General features: G+C 40.6%; 1 protein-coding gene across 1 annotated transcript; it reads left to right on the top strand.

Annotated features, from left to right (window-relative positions):
• The first annotated feature begins 708 nt into the window (after window positions 1-708).
• On the top strand, window positions 709-5926 carry cox6c (cytochrome c oxidase subunit 6C). The gene is made up of 3 exons (XM_088337074.1): window positions 709-850; window positions 2188-2302; window positions 5759-5926. Exons 2-3 carry the CDS (start codon window positions 2198-2200, stop codon window positions 5882-5884), a joined length of 231 nt encoding a protein of 76 aa, XP_088193200.1. The 5' UTR covers window positions 709-850; window positions 2188-2197; the 3' UTR covers window positions 5885-5926.
• Window positions 5927-15472: the final 9546 nt, after the last annotated feature.

The following is a 15472-nucleotide window of genomic DNA, read 5'->3' as shown; positions in this document are numbered from 1 at the left end:
AATCGCGCTGTATATACGCGGAGAAAGGCGTTTGACCGTCACACGCGTAACACGCTAATTTCACGTAATAACACCGCGATACAGGCGCAGAACATGCTATGACCGTGCTCCACCCACGATTACCCGCTGAAATTACGCGTCCTACCCACGTGTAACCACGCCCTGGCCGCGGCCATAGCACGTTGTTCAGCGTCATTTCTGCGTCATTACCTCGTGTGTACCACGTGTGCCGCCCGCGGTTAACACGTGGTCTAAAGTTTTGAGCAGCGCAAAACTTTTTCGCGCGGCCAACCGCGTGTGAATTTCCGACCGCGAGTAAAGCACTGCTGTATCTCGTCTATAGGGCGATCTCAAAGCGTCCAACAGCGTCAGCTTCACGGGCAGAAATTTCTGGCCGTGATTCAACCTCGATACGCCCGTGAAAGGCTGTGTGACCGGGCCCTAAAGTTTTGAGCAGCGCAAAACTTTTTCGCGCTGCCAACCGCGTGTGAATTTCCGACCGCGTGTAAAGCACTGCTGTATCTCGTCTGTATGGCGATCTCAAAACGTCCAATAGCGTCCAATAGCGTCCGCTTCACAGGCAGAAATTTCTGGCCGTGATTCAGCCTCGATACAGACGCAAACGGCTGTGTGACCGGGCCCTTAGTGAACAGGGTGCTTACAGCGTGCCGTCGTATCCAGTTTTCTATATACAGTATATCCGTGGTCCCAGCAACAACTGCAGGAAGACGCCCTTCCACTGCGAGGCGCTGTCGCTCTTTTAAAACTCCCTCTCAAGAGAAGAAAGAAGTCATCCGCCGCCATCACTGACGAAAACACACTGATCCCGCTGCCTTGAAGGTCCAACAAGGTGAGCCGAATTCGATTTTTTTCCTTTTGCGTCTTTTGTGTTGTTCTGCTAACTTGATCTCACGTCGTCAAGGTCAGCCCGGCAGAATATATCCGTGCATTTATGCTTCAATCTCCCTTTTTGCGAACCCGCCGGCTTCCTACGTAGCTGCAATCATGTCCCCTGCTGACTTGTAAAATCAGGTTTCTGTACTTTAATAGTAACAATATCATCAAGTTGATTAGTTACGATTTTAAGTATAGACATAACGTTCAATTGGTATATGTCGTTCTACAGTGGTTGCGAACTCACTGAAAAAAATAGAACTTGTGTTTTCAACCATTATTTAGGACAATGATGACGGTCAAAATGGGCCTCAACACTCTTAAGTTTCTGCGGGAAAGGGACAAATTTTACATTGTATATTAATATTGCGATGGGGCTTGGCTAAGGCTTATTCTTATTATTTTATAATCTTCCAAATATTCAAACGTCATAATGTGAAATTTGATGCGCTGAAGAATTGGCTTTTTTTGGAGACCGGGTTTTGTAGTTTTGTTGAATTTTGTCTGAAGATACTACACCTCTTAGAGTTTTTACCCTTACGCTATTCGTATGTTCAACGGGAATTGATTTAGGTTGTTATGTATAGTATTATTATGCCAACGGCGTTCCTCCGACCTCTAGTCTTGTTATTTACATATTCTTACTTTTTAAACTATTCTATATAATTACATTGTATTATACTCTACAATATATTTTTTACTCTATTCTTATTTTCTTTTAAATCTATTATTTCATCATTATTGAGTGTTGGCATGTCAAATGATTTCTTGTATATATCATGTTTATGGTTTATACTGGCTGAATAAATAAATACAACAACAACAATGCATATTTTGGGGAATGTGGGAGGAAACCCATGCAAGCACGGGGAGATCATGCAAACTCCACACAGGAGGTTTGATCTCATGCCCTCAGAACTGTGCCGCACACGCGCTAACCACTGCCCCGCCGTGCTGCCTCCATCAGATTTATGCGTTTGAATTTGAAATAAACAATTTTCTCCTGGTGGTGCATTCGGTCGACCTCTTTTTAAAACAAAACTCAGTTGGTGGAGTATCCCCACCATCTACTGAGTCTAGTACGGTACTCAATGCACATGGCCCTGGTTTGAGTTCGGAACACTGTGGTCCTCTCATGATAAAGTGTATATTTTTTCTATTATTTATTGTCCGTCATCAGCAGTTCTGTCAAGTAAAAGCACACAAGTAAAAGTCCCAGTACTAAACTTTTAAAAAATAAGGACAAAAATAAGTTACTCTTCTATCCGACTAATTTTTTTCTTTTGTTTTCAGATAATTTAAGATGTCGCTGCCCAAGCCTGTGATGCGAGGTCTGCTGGCAAAGCGCCTACGCTTTCATCTGCCCATTGCTTTTGGTTTGTCCATTTTCGTGGCTATCGCCTTCAAGGTAAAAAGCATGCGACTGCTCCAAATTACCAATTGTGCTTATATGACAGGGTTGGGCAAAGTACAGCCTGCAGGCCACATGCATCCACACAGGCTGCGCTATAACGATACAAAGTAGGCTGAATGATAAAACATAGTGAAAAGCAAAGCTACACATTAGGCGTTGACATTCTGTGGTCTGTGAAGCCCTTTGAGACTCCTTGTGATTCAGGGCATCACAAATAAACATGACTTGACAATAAAGATAAATATGGTTAAATTTAACTTCTGGAAGTTAAGCGACTCCCTCCTTTGTGGTAAATAGTTTGCAAAAAAAAGAGATCCAACCATTTTCTTGACCGCATCAAGCTTTCATTATTCCACTTTCATTTCAAAAGAAACTGCTCGTCTCTTCTTTACACTTTACACCAACCATGTTGGATGGATGCACACGATAATAAACAGTAAAAATGTCAAAGGCCTTAGTGTGCTAGAGATACAGTGCAGTGTGTATTCACACTAACTAGGAAGTAGAAGCCGGATTTCTTCTTTGAGGTGGATGCAGTGACCTCTCACCTCGCCATGCGGCGGAAAGAAGCACTCTACAGCACTGTCCTCTACTTGGAAAAGGGTGCACAAAATACAAAATCTAACTTACAGCAACGTCCGGATATTTTTCCTCATCCTGAGAAAAATGTTAGTGTCTAACATTTTGCGCAAGTAGAATGTTCGTAAGTAGCAAGCGGGAGTAAAACTGAGTTTGGTTGTGTTTTCTTTTTTAAGTATTAGAGTAAAACACAATTTTTAAAAAGAGCACCCTCTCCGGTATTCACAACAGGGTCTGAAAAGTATTTTACTTTTGTCTAATGCTCGATGATTCATTGCTTGTTTTTCAACTTTCTCCACTTGCGTACCATTGATTCATAAATCTTCAGTTCTCAAACGCCTACTTGGTGTCTATGTTCTTCCACGTAAAGTAGGCATAGACTCAACATGGTGGACAAAAACACGGAAATTATTCAATGGAGGGAAAGTGAGGTCTTGGATTCAGTTATTATTATTAGACTCCAGGAGCACAATAGCTTCATTGCTCACTACGCTACAGCGTTAGCATCTATGAGTACTTCCGCAAAAAATGTGGCATTGCGTGATTCACAGCTCCACCTTTTGCACATGTGGGACATGGTGGCGTTTACACAGGAGATGGCTGTCATGTCACATTTAGTTAGAAATGTGAACAAGCTCACAAAAACCTCAGATTTCACCCAAAAATCGAAATTGAGCATTAAGCTCCGCCATGTAAACCTAGCCTTTTAAACATGCCTACACCTCACCCTTTAGCGGTGACGCCCAAACTTGGCAGCCTGGTGTTCTCATTTATGTTCTGCTGCTTTACATCACACAGCGCACTGCACGATAGGGCCCTCAGCACAAATTGAATACTACTAGTGCACAATAATTATTAAATTTATTGCTTAAAACGGGGACCCGATGAACTATTTTGCTTTCATTCTGAAGCAAATTCTACAAATACTCTTTAATACAAAAACTCGACAGAATTACTACTACAAAACTGTTGCCCAAAAACATGGACCTAATAATGTATTATTTTGCATTCATTCTGAAAAGGGAAGAAATACTACAAATTACTGATTGACTCAAAAATATCTCTACAAGACTTCTACAAAAATACTACAGAAATATTTGAAAAATGGAAATTCAACAAATATCTTACTAGAGAAATACTCATAAAAATCCTACTACGGAAATACTAAAAAAAAATACAGAAACAATACTAAATATATGCAGCAATCCTAATAAAATACTTTAATATTAAAAAATTATCTCTAGTAATCCACAAAAATAATACCAAAATTCTAGAAAAATACTTTTACGGAAATACTACAAAAATCCCACTCTACAAATACTTCAAAAAAACTACAAAAATGACTACCACATTCTTTGTTTCTTTTCTTTTTTTTTCACAAAAAAATAACTGAACAGTTAGTCGCCCAGTTCACTTAACTCAGAACTTTGGAATGGATGAAACAACTGCTTCCCCTTTTGGACAGTTCCTGGACGTACCAATTCGCCATGTACCACAATGAAATCTGATAAGACGAAGTTTTGAATGTAATTAAAACATCCACGGCTTTGTATTGTTAAAATAGTGTTCTCACCATACGTAATTATGTCTATTGGAGGGACATTCTCAAGTACAGAACATAACGCAAAATTCCCACTTCTTTTGCTTTCTAACAAGTTAAGCAATTTCAAACACCGTCATCCGATACTGGTGGTATCAGATATCTGAGACCACGGCCAAAGAGGCATGATCAGGTCCATATAAAAAGAATTGGCTGAGCGATAGCCGCTCAGCCAACGTGGGCCATACGTTGCGATTATCCAGCGCACGAGACTAAATCCCTCCATGATGACAAATAAGGTGACTGCTTCAGATTTAACTGCATGTTTGCTGGTTCCTCGGAATGAGCATTTTTTTCTGTGCAAGGGATCCCCCCCCCCCCCCCCCAAATTCACTAGCATTATAGTGGGAAACTCTTTTGTGCTAGTAATTGTCTGCATTTGTATAGCAATTTTCAAATCAATGAGGACTTCCCAAAGCGCTTTACAATGTGCTTCACACTTACCCATTCACACCCCGATAGCAGCGTCAGCCATGCAAGGCAACTACCTGTTTATCGGAGGGCATTAGGGATCCAGTGTCTTGCCCAAGGACACTTCGACATTTAACATGAAAGAGCCGGGAATCAAACCTGTGACCACTTGATCCCAGGATGAGCAGTTTACCTCCTGAGCTACTGCCGTCCCCGTTGGTAATTTCCAGACTTTCAGCGGTTGAAAACTTCCATAATCTCCGCCCCCTTTTTTTCTATCGTTGATTCTGTTAAATAAAATGTGTGTTCTATTGAAATCTGCCTGGTTCATTGATTCCATTTTTGGGGATGAGTAATTCATATCAGAACTCTCAAAGTAATAACGTAATTAAAGCATTTTAGCAGTCTAGGAATTTCTAGCATATTTTAGAGAAATAAATAGTTTATGGTGGAGCACAAGCAACGCCTAAAGGCAAATTTGCTAACTGATTGCAGTAAAGAATAATTCGTTTCAATCCAAATGATTTTCCAAATTAAGGCTAGAAAAATCCCTACAAAGGTAATACTATTAAACATCAAATTTGGCTCTTACAACAGGACCCTAATCTATTATTTTGCTTTAATTGTGGGCGTTTCAAAACCAATTTGAAGAGACTAATCATTTTAAAAATAGAAAAATGAATAGAACTATAACATGTATATGTATTCATAAATGAGGAAAAATGCAAAATTTGAACCCAAAGTTAATGTTTGCCCAATTTTGTGTTCTGTAACCTACCAAAATTTTGAGTCTGGGGTTGGTCCAATGCTAAATGCTTTTAGTTAACTGTCATTTCTGCATGTGTGTGTATTTTGTATAGTACACAGTGACGGAGCCACGCAAGAAAGCCTACGCTGACTTCTACAAGAACTATGACGCCATGAAAGAGTTCAACGCAATGCGCGAGGCTGGAATCTTTGAAAGTGTAGGGCCCTCTGGAGAGTGAAGATGTTTCTCGTATATTTCAAATAAATATATATTAATTTCATCCTTATTGCATTTATTTATTTCATACGGAAGCTGTTTATCCTTGTTTCAAATAGCTGCTACTACTCATGAAGGTTACAGGTGTGCTGTGAGTCAAGCTTTTTTGTTTTGTTTTTTTAAGCTCAAGGCGTCATGCACATCGAAACAATGGTGGACAATCAGTTATTTACAGGGTTGGGTAGGGTTACTTTATCTTGATTACTTTCAATTACTTTTGGATTACTCCTATGCCAAAAATGCTAATAAAAGAGAAAAAAACTTAAATATGAATTTAAATTACTAAATTTTGTGTAAGACAAATCAACAGTGTAACCTTGTAAAAGAAATAGAGGAAACCAAGGTGAGGCAGTTGCTTGTATCTTACAAAGAAAATGCTCAAATCTTAACCACATAGTATAGTTTATTAAGCAAAAAAAAACGTTCTCTTTCACATTGCAGCCAAAATACCCACTGTTGTAGTTCACATTATGAATTAAGAGCACATTAAAAGCCCAACATTGTTTTAAACACACAAAGGTTTCACTTTCTAAATTTTCAACCAAAAATCCAAGTAAGTGAAAGATATTGAAAACCATAATGTAAATTCAGGAAGGTGCTTTTGAGTTTAAATTAAAAGTATAGGCTTACAGCACAATATACAAAATATAAATTAAGTCTGCTCATTGTACAGTGAACACAAAAATATTACTTTAGTCTTTCATCTAGCACTCACACCATTAAGTAAATACAGCACGTAGGGAGATTACATATGAATCTAAGTATGGGCCTAAAGCAAAATTCCAAATGGAAATAGTCTGTTAACAAAACACTAAGTGCTCTTTTTAAGTTTACTATATAGATTAAGGGCACCCACAATACACACCTCTAAACAGAAATACAGTATACTACTTATGTAGTGAACAGCAAATTATCGTACTAAGTCCTTTGCACCATGTTTAACAAACCAGGTGTGCTTTTTGAATTTCCAAAAATGAAATAAAAGGACAGTCAAAATGAATGTAAGGTAATACACTTTATTGAACATTAAGCAAGGCAAAAAGAACATTTGTTTTATACATTTGCAGAACTAGTGTGTAGGAGGTAGGAACCATTTGTAAAATCCTGAGACTGGAAATGTGCAGCCCAACTGTAGACTTATATTCAATCAAAACTGAGCTTTGGGCAAAACAATCTGTTATAACGAAGGAGGAGGACTTGCTCCATGTGGTCATCAGACATTCTACTACGAGATGAGGTAAGTACATTTCCACCATTACTGAAAAGGCGTTCAACTGGAGCACAGGAAGGCAGCGTAGTATTGTACTTCATGAAGAGCTGCTAGCCAAAGGAAATGCATTCAGGGAAACCATGGTCTTAACGGTATCATTACGGAACCTCTTCCTCTGCGATGCAATTATCAGCCATGTTTTTGCTCCCAAAAACAAAAAAATCTCCATCTGATCCATCAGTGTCAGAGATGGTGTTTGTTGCAGCTGCAGGAGATTTCCCATTTTCCAAAGAGCTTGCCTCCTCAATCATTAATTTGCACATGTCCGCTCTCTTCTCGACAGGAAGCCAGCACATGCGGAATTTTGGCATGGTAGTTGTAGCGATTTTGGCTTCATGGCTGCTTAACATGGCACCAAAGCAATGACCAATTGCATCAATGGCTGCAGTAATTATGTGTACTGTGTACACAGCTTGTGGCTTCTTCTCAGAGAGCTTAGATTTGAGGCTTAAGATTGTTGTAATGAGGAACCCCAGATAGTACTTTTTCTCCCCCTGTAGAAGATCAATGGATCGAGCAAGTGGCTGTAAGACAGCTACATATTCCCTGAGAAAAGTCATCTCATGAGGGTTCAGCCTGGTCACACCGAGTCTTGAGCAGATGTCTCCCAGCTGATCTTCTGTAAGTGCAGTCAGTTTGGCAATGGCCATATATTCAGAGCTCCACCTTGTGACACATGGAACCGTTACTCTCATACTGGCAATATACTGCACGACTTCTGCAGCTCCTGATGATCGATGTGCTTTGTTCCATATAGAAGCACACTTTTCCATTGCACTTCGATACACTCTCGGCCCCTTTGATGCTGTTTTATCCACCTCATTGTTGGCAATCAAATTCAGTGTGTGTGCTGCACAACGTTGGTGCGGATGCAGGACGAAGTGAAGTTCCTCATCTGTATCCACCTCCAGAACTGTGTCCATATGCAAGAACCTAATTCCATCATCCAAATCATCTGGTGCTGCCCCCTCAGTTGTTTCAAATTCTCAGAAAGCCTTAACGAAGTTACTCCCATTGTCTGTAACTGTGGCCCTTACTTTGTGCTGCAAATTATAGTCTACATGTATTTCACTGATTTTTGCTGCGAGGACATAAAAAGTATGCCGTCTCTTTACACGTACACAGGCCAGTGCTGCCGACTTTCTCTCAAGAGTATCCTCAGTCCAGTGGCATGTCATACCAAGAAAGCTTCTGTTGTGTGCAGTCCACAAGTCTGCTGTGGTGCACACATATGACACTTTCTGAAGTGTTGCAGTCAAGTTTTCTTTAATGGCAGCAAATTCCCTCTCTATATGCTGCACGAGTGTCTTTCTGCACATGACTGTTTTGCCACCGCTGATTACTTCGATGAGCTTCTTAAAAGAAGGCTGCTCAACCAAGGAGAAAGGTTGAATGTCATCAATCACAAAGTCCAATATCAGTCTACTGACAGAACTCTGGGATGTGTTGTGTCCAAGATCAAGTTTTAGTTGTTTGAAAGGAGGATGCCAGACGTCTTCACCGTCTTCAGATTGACCAGGCTGTCCATCCATCTCACATTGATTGGTGTCCTGCATGGTCTGATGCAAATGTAATGGATGCCTCCTCTGCAACAAAACCAATAAAAAATTAAACAATTGTAATATACATTTCATATACATATATATGTACATTGTATATACATATATAATGCTTAATCTATTCAGTAACTCATAACACAGACAATAATAATACCTCAACGATCACAAAGCTTTGTATTGTTAGTCACAATGGTAGTAGGTAAAAGAATTCCCGAAGTAAAGAGTTAATGCTGACACATCCCAAAGTTATCTAATGGTCATTCCCCTAATGATCAGTATATTAATTTAGTGATCATGGCAACTGGGCAATTATTTTACTCATTTACTTTTTTGTCAACATGTAATATAGAACATTTCCATATCATCTTATCTCATCAGCTGCACCGATTTTCGTGAGTGCCTTTCTATTTAAAGGCAAACAATCAATAAAATTATAAGCCAGCGTGCTTACATTCCTCACAATACGGGAATCTGAAGCAGTTATGCTAGGTATGTACGGCGGCTGCTCTCAGACACGTAAATTGCTGATTCAAGCCTAGGCCGATTTTTTTTTTAAATAACTTTTTTATTTCTCCCGCAAATTTTGACAGAGGTTATATTACACCATCATACATCAACACAAACACAAAACATATACACTTGACACACCCATAAATAACAGAAGGAACAACAGAAAAAAATGTTAATACAATACAATCAATGAAATAAAAATGGGGGGAAGTGTTTAGACACCAAGTAAAATATGTGTGATAGGCTTCCATCTTTTCTCGAATTGATCGAGTTTCAGTTGAATTTTGCTGCGATCTTTTCCATAATGTACATTTGCTTACAGGGACGCCTTTCTGATAAAAGGCAAGGAATCAATAAAATTAGAAGCCGGTGTGCTTACATGCCTCACAATACGGGAATCTGAAGCAGTTTGGGCTGAAAGAGTAGTGATGTCTAAGGTCAATGTTGGCCTGGTATGTATGGCTGCTGCTCTGAGACAGGTAGGTTGGTGGGTCGAGCCTAGGCCAATATATACATTTTTAAAATAACTTTTTATTTCTCACACAAATTTTGACAGAGGTTATATTCCACCATCATACATTAACACAAACACAAAACATGTACACTTGACACACCCATAAATAACAATCGTCGGGCCACCAATGACTTGCAGGACTTAGAAAATTCTTCTAAGTTTTATTGTCGGGTCGCCAGGGCCTTGTAGCACTTAGAATTTGTGCCAGTCCCCGGCCGGTGATTTCTGCCCGCCACTAGTGGCTAAAGGCCTGGGTTGGAAATCCCGGTCGGGGAAACTCTTGCGGGCTAGTGTTGGGGGACTTGTGCCCGACACTAGTGGCTGAAAACCGGGCTTGTGTTGGGGGACTTGTGGGCATAAAACTGGGCTAGTGTTTGGGGATTTGGGCCCGCCATTAGTTGCTGAAAACCGGGCTTGTGTTGGGGGACTTGTGGGCATAAAACCGGGCTAGTGTTGGGGGATTTCTGCCCGCCACTAGTGGCTGAAGGCCTGGGTTAGAAATCCCGGTAGGGGAAACTCTTGCAGGCTAGTGTTGGGGGACTTGTGCCCGCCACTAGTGGCTGAAAACCGGGCTTCTGTTGGGGTACTTGTGGGCATAAAACTGGGCTGGTCCCCGGCTTGTGTTTGGGGACTGTCTGTCGACTCCTGTGGGCCGGTCCCCGGCTTGTGTTTGGGGACTGGCTGCCGCCTCCTGTGGGCAGGTCCCCGGCTGGTGTTTGGGGACTGGCTGCCGCCTCCTGTGGGCAGGTCCCCGGCTTGTGTTTGGGGACTGGCTGCCGCCTCCTGTGGGCAGGTCCCCGGCTTGTGTTTGGGGACTGGCTGTCGCCTCCTGTGGGCCGGCCCCCGGCTTGTGTTTGGGGACTGGCTGTCGCCTCCTGTGTTCATTTTTCAGGCTCCAGGCTGATTTTTTGCAATACTGGAGAACACATTAAAATGAACGGGCACCTCAATGGTTTGCACATTGTCCCTTTATGTCTCACTTTTTTTTCAATCATTGTCCCTTTAAGTTCTGACACAATTTGGCTGTTTTTGGGGTTCTGAGGGATGAAATTCAAAACACTTCAAGCCGAAGTCACTAAATGGGTTTCACGGTTTTTTCACCCACTGTTCCTTTAAGTTTGGACAAATTTGGCTGTTTCAGCGTTTCTGTGGGCGGAAATTTAAAAAGCCCAAAGTCAATGGACGTAAAATGACTTATTATTATTTACTCACTGTCCCTTTATGTCCGAGGCAAGCAGGGCTCATTTCTGAGGCACTGCAACCTCAAATTTGAAAAAGGCTTTGAGCCAAAGTCATTCAATGGCTTTCACGTTTTTTTCACTCACTGGTCCTTTAAGTCCGGGCAAATTTGGCTCTTTCAACGTTTCTGTGGGCTGGAATTAAAAATGCTCTGTGTCAATTGACCTAAAATCACTTATTATTATTTACACACTGTCCCTTTATGTCCGAGGCAAGCAGGGGCATTTCTGAGGCACCGCAACCTCAAATTCGGAAAAACGCTTCCAGCCAAAGTCATTAAATGGGTTTCACGTTTTTTTCACTCACTGTTCCTTTAGGTTTGGACAAATTTGGCTGTTTCAGCGTTTCTGTGGGCCGTTTGGACGTGTTGAGTGCTATCTTGTGGCGTTTTTGCGGCAATGCAGCTACCATTGGAAATACATCCAGCCATTGGAAATGCACGGGCACCGATTTAATGAGTGCCCTCCGGTGGCGTTTTGCAGCAATGCAGCTACCATTGGAAATACATCCAGCTATTGGAAATGAATGGCCGCCTATTTAATGAGTGCCCTCCGGTGGCGTTTTTGCGGCAATGCAGCTACCATTGGAAATATATCCAGCCATTGGAATGAACGGGATGGTAAAAGCCTGCTTATTTCTATGATAATCATATCTTTATGTAACGTTTAGATAATTGATCTTCCTATATGGGTTTTCCAGGGCCGATAAAGATTATTAGTGTTACAAGGAGGCAGATAAACGATATTTTTGGATGATCTTTTGCTGTAAAAGCTTTAAAAATTGTGTAAGAAGTGTTTAATAATGCAAAAAGAAACAATATTTATCAATTCAAAAAAGCTTTCTGAAACCACTTTGAGCGACTGGCTGGCAACCAGTTCAGGGTGTCCCCTGCCCACTGCCCGAAGATAGCTGGGATGGGCTCCAGCACCCTCGCGACCCTACTGAGGATAAGCGGTGCAGAGATAATGGATGGATGACTAATCTTTCACTTAAACAAAAACTAACAGGGCGAGAAATTAAATTGGGCTTAGCACCAACTCGTATGAAAGTATGTAAAAACTTGGTTAGCTTCCTAAATATTTGCAGTTAATACATATACAGGGATCAGAATGGAGATTTTCATTTTCAGCTGAAATAGCCAGGGTCCAGGAATAAAACAGGGCGGAGATCTAATGTTAAGGCAACGGCTAATCACTCAGGTTTCTTCTTTAGTGTGCCCTTCATGCTTTGAGTCACAAAAACGCTTGATTGACGAGCTAATGATAACCGTTAATATTCCAGTCTTTCTCCTAATCGCAAACACGCTTTTCTATCATGGTCACACGCTGATCAGTTAGCAGAGTTGTTGCTCAAACTTATAGTTCCTGTTTTGGTGGCTCCGCCTCTAGTTGCTTATCCAATCAGAAGGCATGGGGTGTGTAGCGTGGAATAGAGAATAGAGTGGAATGGAGAGGGAGTCTCAGCTGCATACCGATACCTGTCAAAAATCCCATGTATGTATTTAAAAGTGATCTTTCTCATTCCCGAGTATTTCCTTTCTTTTTGGTTGTAGTATTAAAATGTTCAAAGTAAGAAAAGGCCTGTTTCAGGTACTGTCCAAATGTCCAACCCCAAGAAACATGAAATTAGAAGCGTTTATTTGAGTTCTCTAAAAAATGTACATATTTGCACGTGCGTCATGAAGAGCTTGCCAGAGGCTGCAATGATAACACAAGCCAGGAGATGGCAAAACTGTAGACACACCCCAAGTGACTTGCAGCTGTAATCGTAGCAAAAGGTGGTGCTACAAAATATTAACTCAATGGGGCTGAATAATTTTGCCTCACCCACTTTTTTTGTTTTTTTATTCGTAAAAAAAAAATCCAATAAAATGTGTTCCACTTGAATGATGGTGTCCCACTTCTTGTTGATTCTTCACAAGAAATTAGTTTTCTATCTTGATGTTTGAAGTCTGAACTGTAGCAAAAGGTCACAAAGTTCAAGGGGGGCAAATAGTTTTGCAAGCCACTGTAAGCATGCTTAAGGCTTGTATAAGTAACATGTATTGTTTTGAAACTGAAAATTAAACGTTTAATAAAATAATATGCGCTATAACATTACAAAGTAGGCTGAATGATAAAACATAGTGAAAAGCAAAGCTACACATTAGGCATTGACATTCTGTGGTGAAGCCCTTTGAGACTCCTTGTGATTAAGGGCGTCACAAATAAACATGACTTGACAATAAAGATAAATAAGGTTAAGTTTAACTTCGGGAAGTTAGGCGACTTCCTCCTCCGTGGTAAAAAGTGGACGGACAAAAAAAACGATCCAACCATTTTCTCAACTGCTCCAAGCTTTCATTATTCCACTTTCAAAAGAAACTGCTCGCCTCTTTACACTTCACGCCATCCATATTGGATGGATGCACGAGATAATAAGCAGTAAAAATTTAAAAGTCCTTGGTGTGCTAGAGATACAGTGCAGTGTGTCTACACGCTAACTAGGGAGTAGAAGCCGGGTTTCTTCTTCGGGGTGGATGCAGAATGACCTGTCACCTCGCCACGCGGCGGAAAGAAGCACTACAGCGCTGTCCTCTACTCGGAAAAAGGTGCACAAAATACAAAATCTAACTTAAAGCAACGTCCGGATATTTTCCTCATCCCTAGAAAAAAAATTTGTATCAACCGTTTTGCGTAAGTCGAATGTTTGTAAGTGGGGGAGAAATAGAAGAGTTTATTTGAGTTCTCTAAAAAATGCACATATTTGCACGTGCGTTACGAGGAGCTTGACAGAGGCTGCAATGATCACACAAGCCAGGAGATGGCAGGTTACAAACCCTGTACAGTTCCGTTTACTTTGGGGTTTGTAAGTAATTTGAAATGGATAGTTCGTTATCTATCAGACAAATAAATTCAATTTTTTTGGTCAAGAATTTGAGTAACATTTGACCACATGATGGCAGTGTCTTGTCTGGTCCGAGCGAGGCCAGTGCCAAAAAGCAGTGTGACAACATCCCCCCGGACAAACATGGCAAACATTCCACTGTGTTAAAGAAATACAAATTCCTCAACCATCCATCATCTGCACCCATTATCCTCAGTGGGGTGGGGTCGCGGGTGTGCCGGAGCCCATTATCTTCGGACAGTGGGCATGGGACACCCTGAACTGATTGCGAGCCAGTCACAGGGCACACAAAAACAGACAACACACTCACTCATTCACACGTAGGTACAATTTGGACCGGCCAATTAACCTGACATGCATGTTTTTAGAATGTGGAAGGAACTCAGTAGGCCTGGAGGAAACCCATGCAAGGACGGGAAGAACATGCAAACTCCACACCAGAAGGCTGGTAGCTGGATTTGATCCCATGACCTCAGAACTGTGCTGCCGTGCAATGTTTTTTTTTAAAGATTAACATTGGTATGATAGGTTATGTATTTTTGCCTAATATTCAAATCAATGTATTTATTTTTACTGAATGAATATGTTTGTCCCACTAGGAGGCACTAAATATTACACACTGTCCCTTTAAGTGTAGTATTGATACATTTGCTGTTCAGTATTGACTTCCTACAAATAGGAGGTGGAGGTATGTGAGGGTTTGTTTGTTGATTGCCAGCAACAACTACGGACAGGGAGAGAAGTACAACTAAAAACAGTTACGGTGGTGCCGTCACAAGCACAGAGTACAAGGACACTGAATTTCTCCTCAGAGAAATATCCTGTCTATCATCCAAGCCACATTTACAAGTAAGAAATAAAACTGGATTAGAAGTCAGTTCATTCATGGATATTTGGTTGCGTGTCACAAGTAGTGAATGGTAGGCAGTGCAATGGGAGGAAGCTTAGCTTATACAGGAACAGTTAAATCAATGAGACAAACATGAGCACCGAATTTATAGTAAAAGTGTGCTGAATTTTGGATATTTTTGTAAACTTATTTTTGCTAAACACCATGACTGAAGAGAAAGAAGTCTGACAATTCTTAGAAATCGAAAATAATGTATTTGAGTGGTTTGAAAGCCCAGAAACAAAATTGATTTAGAGTGTCTTGCCTAAGTTGTAAACGCTGATGATTGCACAAGCCAAGAAATAAGAAAGCTTCACCGCAACATTGGCATCGAATAGTCAAACAACAATACAAAGTTAACCATTTTTAAGAAAACATAAGGTGCTGTATAAATACAGAGAAAATGGTAATCAATCAAATAAATAAGGTAAAATTTTAAAAACAACAATTATGACATGTTCACTTCAATACAATTGTGACATTCTTAAATATATTTTATATCCCCTGAACACCCATAGAGTTCATCAAAGATTCAACAACATCAACAAGAAGAACTAACAAAAACAGAGTTTTAGCTTTCGATATTTATTTTGTGAATGAAGACTTTTGCTGTGCATAGACTAAGATTGAATGAATTGTCGTCATTTTTAGCCTGTAAAATCAGACCAAATGTTATACAATCT

This window comes from Urocampus carinirostris, chromosome 6 (assembly GCF_059441175.1).
Source record: "Urocampus carinirostris isolate Australia breed hairy pipefish chromosome 6, RoL_Ucar_1.0, whole genome shotgun sequence".
NCBI classification, from domain to species: domain Eukaryota; kingdom Metazoa; phylum Chordata; class Actinopteri; order Syngnathiformes; family Syngnathidae; genus Urocampus; species Urocampus carinirostris.
This window is presented reverse-complemented; position numbering and strand designations above follow the sequence as displayed.